We start from the raw sequence: 7,715 nt of genomic DNA, 5'->3' as shown, positions 1-7,715 counted from the left end.
CACGTCCCACAAACTAAATCATTTGATTGCACTTGTGGATGTTAGTTTGCGTGTTGAATGAGGGGAGAATACGCGTGAAAGTGCCCGTCGCTATTAGCCATTGGAGGCTAAACTCATTTATACACAAAATTTCGTGGTTCTATTGTAGCTTGTTTCTTTTCCAAATTGTGGTTTATGATCAATTATTTTAGCTTAAACTAATCAAAATATAGTCTATTGCAAATTAGATGGTAAGATTTTATTCAAAAAGAACATTGTAGGATTCACTTGAGCTTCTATTAACGTTTTGCTACCCATTCCCCTATATTTTCCCCTGATCTTTATGTTGCAATAGAGAATTGACATTATAAATAAGAAATAGAGGAGCATTGGCTGGGATTTGGCCATTTCCATTCTAAAACATCATTTTAGAACTTAGTTGGCTGACTTATCAGTTGTGAGGAATACAATAGTGATACTTTAACATTTTTTTTGTTATGCGTTTATCCAATTAGCTGCAAGTTTTGATAAATGACTAGATGAAAAATTGAAATTTAGAAGGAACATGAAAGGATGCATTTATATATATATATATATATATATATATATATATATATATATATATATATATATATGATACACCTAGCTATAGCATGTACCTTAAAGCCACTCATAATTTCAACATTGTCCATGCAACAGTAAGCAAAGAACTCCATGTCGTCCTTGTTTTTGGCCGTGAGGGGGCACACTTCCCATGCGTCCGTCCTTGGCCTCAGAGGCACACTTACCAATGCCTTATGAGCACTGAGGACAGGCATAAAGCTCACCAACTTACCCTCAGCCATGGCTTCTTCCATCTCAAACCCCACTTATTCCGCCTGTGACAAAAACCACCTCCTCTTTTCCTTATAGTCCCCCAACCACCCCCTCCTCCATTCCAAGGGTTTAAGCGGGGTTTATCCCTCGCCACCTCTCCCTTCCGATCCTCGCAACAAGAATAAGAGAAGAAGATGGTGGGCTTCTTCCTTCTCCTCTCCCTTCTTCCTCTCCTGGGTCTTACTGGTAAAAAAATGGACACCATCTGTGTTTTTTTCCCTTCTGTTCTCTGTTCTCTTTCTGTCATTCTCTCTGGAGGCTATTGAGTTGTTATTCTGCTTTCAGTTGCAGGTCAAGAAGCCATTGAGTTGGTACACCTCCATGAACCAAGCCAACTAAGCCTTCAGTCACTCTCCCACACCACAAGCAAGCCATCCATTGGAGTCGCAGTGAGTGAAGTAGACCTCCCTGTGGTATCATCCAGTGTCTTAGCGGCAGAAGGGTGGCTAAAAACCCATGTCTTAGCTCACTTCCCATCCACCAATATCACCACTATTGTGGTAGGAAAAGGAGTCCTTTGCAACAGAGGGCAGGAGCACCTCTGGGGCTTGGTCCTGCCCTCTGTGAAGAACCTTTACTACTCTCTTGTGAGATGGGGTATGGTGAAAGAGATCAAAGTCTCCGCTGCCTTCTCCTCTGATTGCTTGCAGTACCCCTCCTCTTACTCTAGATTTCGAGGTGATATAGCTCAGAACACACTCCAACCTTTGGCGAGCTTCCTCCGAGAGACTAGCTCAGGTTACACCATAGACCATTCTTCCAAAAGAACCAACTTGGTGTTCTCCGCTTACAGAGAGGCTTTGGAAAGGTTGGGTCGTTCCAGGGTTAGAGACATCAGAGTGGTGAGAAAGCTCTCTTCTTTGAGTTCTCTTCTGTCCGTAGAGGGGGCGAAAACATTGGGCCTTCAAGTCCCTTCTCATTTAGCTAAAGCCCCAAGGTTCCCATCTGTCCCACTTGCGCCGCCGCCCCCTGATGCCTCGTTTTCTTTTCCGCCTGATGCCTCGCCACCGATGGTCACCGCCAACCCACCTGATGCGTTCCCGGTCCCTCCGCCGCCGTGCTTGGTGGCGCCGACGGCCTCTGCGCCGGGCCCAGGGGAGGAGCAGAAGGGGGGCTTGTGGTGTGTAGCTAAGCCGACCGTTCCGGCAGAGAAGCTGCAGGAGGCAATGGATTATGCTTGTGGGGATGGTGGTGCTGACTGCGGGGAGATTAGGCCAAATGGGAGCTGTTATTACCCTGATAATGCTGTGGCCCATGCTTCCTATGCTTTCAATAGCTACTGGCAGAAGATGAAGCAGAGTGGAGGTAGCTGCAACTTTGATGGAACCGCTGTACTTATCAACTCAGACCCAAGTATGTAAATCATTTGTGTTTTCACAGTCTTTGCTTATGATCTTTCTCCACAACACTGTTTTTTTTTTTTTCTGGCTGCCTGTGGATCTATAACTCTGATAAAGTAATGCTAGTGTTGTTTGTAGCGGTTTTAGTGCAAAACTAGTAGTATCATATTGCTGTTCCCTTCTAGGTTTGCCAGCATGAGTGATTTGAGCTGGGATTTATTTTTCAATGAATGTCCTTGGATTTTTGATCTTTTGACTGGTGCAGGAAAAGAGATCACATAAATGAGATGTAGAATGGATTAATGATTCTTCTGGTTGAATTGCATATACTAAGCTAAGAAATTTTGGCATAAATCTTAAGCCTACTTATTATTTGTTTAAAAAATAAGGTTCATAGCTGACCATTGAGGCAACCAGCATAACAATTATGAGATTTGGTTGCAAAATTGAAGATGAGGAACAATCATAACATAACATTGTAGCTAAACGTGTATTGACATGATTATATAGATGTTATATTAAAGTGCATCACTCTTGATGGAACCACCTTTACATCATTTTATATGTATATTTTGTTACTGCCACATATGAATGATATGGATGGTTGCATTTTCCTGACACTTACTCCAAATAAAATCAAAATAGTGCTTTATAGCATAATAAGAGTTGGGAACATCATTAGCAGGAAATTAATTTGTTAACTGATTCATCTCCATGGTCAGGTTGATCATCATATCTTCTTCACTATGTCAACCAGATAATACTGCTTCTCCTCTGGATCTTCCCAGATAATACTACTGCTGAAAATCTGAGTCTTGAATAAAAAAAATGACTCTGTAATTTTATGCAAATATAGGAAGGATAATAAGAGAATCCATTATTTCTATTGAAACTTCTCCTGCAATCTCTCTCTAGTTTCTCTAGTTCCTCTCTCCCGCCGGCTCTCTCCTACCAAATAAATAATGGGAATTAACTCCCATTTCAGATTTCATTATTTCCAATAGACTACTCACCTTCTGTCTCTTCGTCTTCCGTTCTCCTAAACAAAAGGAAGGAGGAAGAATACATCTATCTCCATCCCTGTCTTCCTCTCACATCTCTCCCTTTGGCTCCCATTGAATATCACGAGTTGTCCATTCCCAAATATTATCCGAGTTGAGTTATGAAGCACAGTGACTGACATCAGGGTAACTTTGGAATATGCAAGATTGAAAAATTTTCATTTAGAAGTAAGGCATGCATTCTATGATGACTAATCACATATTGTATTTATCTTTTGGTTACACATCTAACTACATTTAATACTTTTTCTTTTTCCCAGATTTTATTGACTGCATGTATCTATTTTCTTTAGTTAGTTTTGTAATTTTAGTTGCTCTTTAGATTATGGGTTTCACATATCTATGACATTTGTTCTCAGAAAAATGCAAAATACAATGCAACACATATTCATTTTTAGTTTAACTAGCATCTATAACCTTTCCTAGTTTCAGTTCTTGAAGTATAAATTATAGATATAAAGCACCGATTTAGGAATTTGAGTTAGCAATATAATCCTGCATATTCATAGCTGAAAGAACTAGGGAACTATTTTATATGATTTTCCTTGTACAAAAGGACAGCAGGCATGACGTCAATATTTATTAGCATTATATTGTTGATAGTTTGATGCAAATTTTGATGTGTAATTTTTTTCTTTTTTAGTGCCTAGTGCCCACCCCCTGCCCCCCACCCTGTACAAAAGTTCTGGTGCTGTGCTGATACAGCCCAAATGTTTATTTATTTGAATACAGAAACATCACAGGATCATAGAGAGTTGACTTGTATTCATTTTGTTTGTGGTTTGGTGGCCAAACTTATGACTGAATGATATTACGTGTAAAATTTTTGAATCTGTGATGATCTAACTTTTAAATTATTGCTATGTAAAAGTTACATAGTGAAACAAACTGGGTCAAGATGATGAGACCTTTGTTGTTAAAAGAGGGAAAAAAATATGACATTTCCACTAGCAGCCTCTTTTGTTGTCGGATCACATGGGGCTTAGGGATTTTAGACTCACAATGCCTGACATTATGGAGGTTGCATGTGATGATCAAAATGAATTTGCATGTTTACAGCAGTGTGAAGATTGTATTGCAAATTGTAATGATTCAGAAATATCATGAATTATAAATGAGAGTGGATCCTGAACTCTACATCATAGCCTTCATCCCACTGCAAGAGCGTTTAATATATTGTCATTGAGGAAATAACATAACAAGATGGTTTATCACTTAATGATCATGACAAAGACTTGGTTTAGGTTGTGTGACAAATTATTTGTCATAGTTTGGCTTGCATAGTTTTTTCTTTTTTCAATATTTTGCTTTCACATTTAAAACAAGGTTGAGGAGGCATTTAAATTATAGCATATACAGCAGTTTTATAAAAATTCCTTTATGTACAATCCTCATTGTTTTATGCGATAGTAGTTATTTAGATTGAACCTGTTTAAATACAGACTGCACTTTTTGTTGACCCTTGGAATATTATCCGCAATGGGTTGCAGGCTTTCTCCAGTGTCATTTCGAACTCAGTTGAGGAGGGATCAGTGCTTGGGTGCTCTATCGTTGCTGAAGAATCCAGGCAAACTTTTCATTTTTGAAGAATATCTTTTAAGTTTTGACTGCATTTGGTAAGAAATTTAGAATCTGACATCCTTTTAAATGACCAAAAGCGTGATAAAATTATTAAGGAGAACTAGTGATTCACAATATAGCATCTCTTTCAGGTTCAATCCTGGTTTTAAGTACTTGTAAGAACATGGGCTGTCAAACAGGTGGTGTGAAGGGTAAAAAAAAAAAGAAGAAGAAGAAAAGGTTTGTTTTTTTCGAAAAAAGAAAAGGACCTTTTAAATGCCTGGAGGCCTGATAACATCACTAAGGTGAACCAGTGCTTCAGAATATAGCATCTCTCTCAGGTTAATATGGTGGGGACCTTCTTATAGGTAATTAGAAGAATATGGGTTGTCAAACAACAAGTGTTATGAAGGTTTTAAAAAGTAGAGTACTTTAGAAAAAAGGGACAAAGCAGTGTCAGAAATTATGGGCCCACCATGCTTCCGTTGCGCGACTCTGATGTTGTTCAAGCTGATGTTATTTATTTCTAATATTGTGCGCTGCTCTGATGTCGCTTCTAAGCGCTGATAAGAAGATGGTTGTCAAACATGTGGTGTGAAATGGTAAAACAGAGAAGAAGAAGAAAAAGAAGAGGTTTGCCTTTGAATAAAAGAAATGGGACTTTTTAATGCCTCTTTTGGATTTAATACAGTGGGACCTGCTTTTAAATACTTACTATATGACTATGGGTTGTCAAACAGGTAAATGTGAAGGTAATAGAAAAGAAAAAAAAGGAAAAAAAGTGACGGGAAGCTCTCTCAATATCAGAGCCAGGTTTCGATCCTGGGACCTGTGGGTTATGGGCCCACCACGCTTCCGCTGCGCCACTCTGATGTTGCTCAAGTTTATATTATCTATCTATATATTACCAAAATCAAGTCTCAGGTTCAAACAGGGAAATGGTTTTGTCCGCATCTATGGGTACAACTAGGTCAAGTAGGCAGAGATCTGACCAAAACTTTGACATGATTTGGAACTATCATAGACTTGATTCCTTATACAGCAAAAAGATAAGAATAGGTCTGAATGAAATTGGCCTCTATCCAATTGGACTCCAACAGATAGTTCAAATCAGCTGGATGTTGGACAAAATTAAAATAGTTCAAAGCATTTTTTAGAGCATTAAACTAACCTGACCGACATAAGCAAAACATTGATTGGGTGGAAGACAGTTTTTAGATGTGTTATAGATAGGAACCTCAGTGAAATGAGCTATAGCCAAGAGTTTGCATCCCTCCCAATGTTTTCCAAAGTATTTGATTTGAGTTATTCTCGAATTTGAAATGTTGGTGGTACCCCCACCATGATACACAGAAATGACACAGATGGAACTCTCTGAAATTACATTGTCCATTCATGCTTCCATTCATGTGGTGGACAGGAATATGGACATGGAGATGGGAAGGTGGATAGGTGACTAGGTGGCATCATTAGAAATACATGGTAGCCTACCATTGTTCATTCATGTTATTTGTTATAAACAGGGGATTTACAATTTGATGGCTTTATAGTTGCTAAATGAGTAGTGTATGAAAACTTAGATTGAGATTTCTTTGCATTGCTATTTTTGGTAAGAATTTGTTGAAAAGGATATGTGGAAGTGAGGTTATCTCTTACTTGCCTTTTGAAGTTTATATGGATTTCACAAAGCTGCTGTTTTGATGGATTCGAAAGAGAGGTTCTGCCACTTAAGCATAAACCTAAAATTTGGTGCATCATTACTTTGAATATCTGTGAAATTTCTATGCAAAAATCACTTGCAATGTGATGTACAAGATGGATTGCAAGGTTTAATAAGCAGAAAAATAAGCACAGCTCAGAATACAGATGATGGATCACTTCGCAAACTTGTCATCCCATTTTAAAAGCTTCTAACATGTAATCCAGGAAGTGACGTAACAAACTTGGAGAGATTATTTCATATCGGCTTTTGAATTAGATGAAGGGCCCAAGGCTCTATGTTTCAAAATGTACCATATTTTTTTTTTCTAACCTTTATTCCAATTTAGTATTTTAGGGTGCTGCTTTGCAAGTGAATCATCATTTGCTGTAATGCTTGTTAGTTTTTACCATTCTTGATATAAATTGAGCTCTTTTAGGTACATCATCATGACATTTGTAATACGAAACGAATTCTTTGAATTGCATTATGCAACTTATGCTGAGTGATTGCTGTTGTTTCATAGGCTGCCCCCATTGATCTGAGCTCATTCTTAGGAGGAGATGGAAAGCTTCGGTGCTAGTTTTACTATGACTTATTCTGAGGTCATGTATGTCTGTTTTATGAATGTATCTAAGTAATTCAACTCTTGTTTTCATATTTAGGCCTTGGAGCCCAGGTTGTGTTTTCGCATGAATAGAGTTTAGAGCGTATCAAAGACAATAGATTATCTTTCTATCTTGTTTTCGGGTCTGCCTTTAGCATCTCTGTGGAATACTGGTAGTTAAATTCAGGAAACTGCTTGCATACGCATGGTTTTATAGTTTTCAATTATATATATATATATATATATATATATATATATATATATATATATATATATATATATATGCATGATGTTTTGGAAAACTGAGAAGGAAAAGAAAAAACTTTAGGGGCTCGTTTGGTTCGCGGGAAGTATTTTCCCTTCTAGGAATATGATTCCTGGGAATCAGATTCCTAGGAAGAGGATACCTAGGAAAGCACTTTTGGCATGTTTGGTTAACCATGGGAAAGTGATAAATTTCCAAAGTGCTTATGTTTGGTTGACCATCCACTTTCCTAGGAAAGTTATGTATAATTCCTATTATGCCCTTAATAAAAATTAGGTCTTTAATGCCTCTTTAATGCTTCTTTAATGCTGAAGGGTCTTTTTGGGAA

The 7,715-nt window shown here is 38.0% G+C and overlaps 1 protein-coding gene and 1 non-coding gene across 3 annotated transcripts; one reads left to right on the top strand and one right to left on the bottom strand.

Annotated features, from left to right (window-relative positions):
- The first annotated feature begins 669 nt into the window (after nt 1–669).
- On the top strand, nt 670–7,324 carry LOC120111076 (glucan endo-1,3-beta-glucosidase 4-like). 2 transcript variants are annotated; one of them, XM_039127462.3, is made up of 4 exons: nt 670–1,041; nt 1,141–2,208; nt 4,747–4,823; nt 7,042–7,324. In XM_039127462.3, the coding sequence occupies exons 1-3, from the start codon at nt 990–992 to the stop codon at nt 4,776–4,778; spliced, it is 1,152 nt and encodes a 383-aa protein (XP_038983390.2). In that variant the 5' UTR covers nt 670–989; the 3' UTR covers nt 4,779–4,823; nt 7,042–7,324. The 2 variants fall into 2 exon arrangements, with proteins under 2 accessions (XP_038983390.2, XP_038983391.2); XM_039127463.3 differs by having other exon boundaries at nt 825–1,041; nt 1,147–2,208.
- On the bottom strand, nt 5,618–5,689 carry TRNAM-CAU (transfer RNA methionine (anticodon CAU)). The gene has a single exon. It is a non-coding gene; the product is annotated as a tRNA-Met (tRNA).
- Nucleotides 7,325–7,715: the final 391 nt, after the last annotated feature.

The sequence above is a fragment of the Phoenix dactylifera genome, chromosome 7 (genome assembly GCF_051530095.1).
Source record: "Phoenix dactylifera cultivar Ajwa chromosome 7, Ajwa_hap1_PhDact_Kaust_v1.1, whole genome shotgun sequence".
Lineage (NCBI taxonomy): Eukaryota > Viridiplantae > Streptophyta > Magnoliopsida > Arecales > Arecaceae > Phoenix > Phoenix dactylifera.
This window is presented reverse-complemented; position numbering and strand designations above follow the sequence as displayed.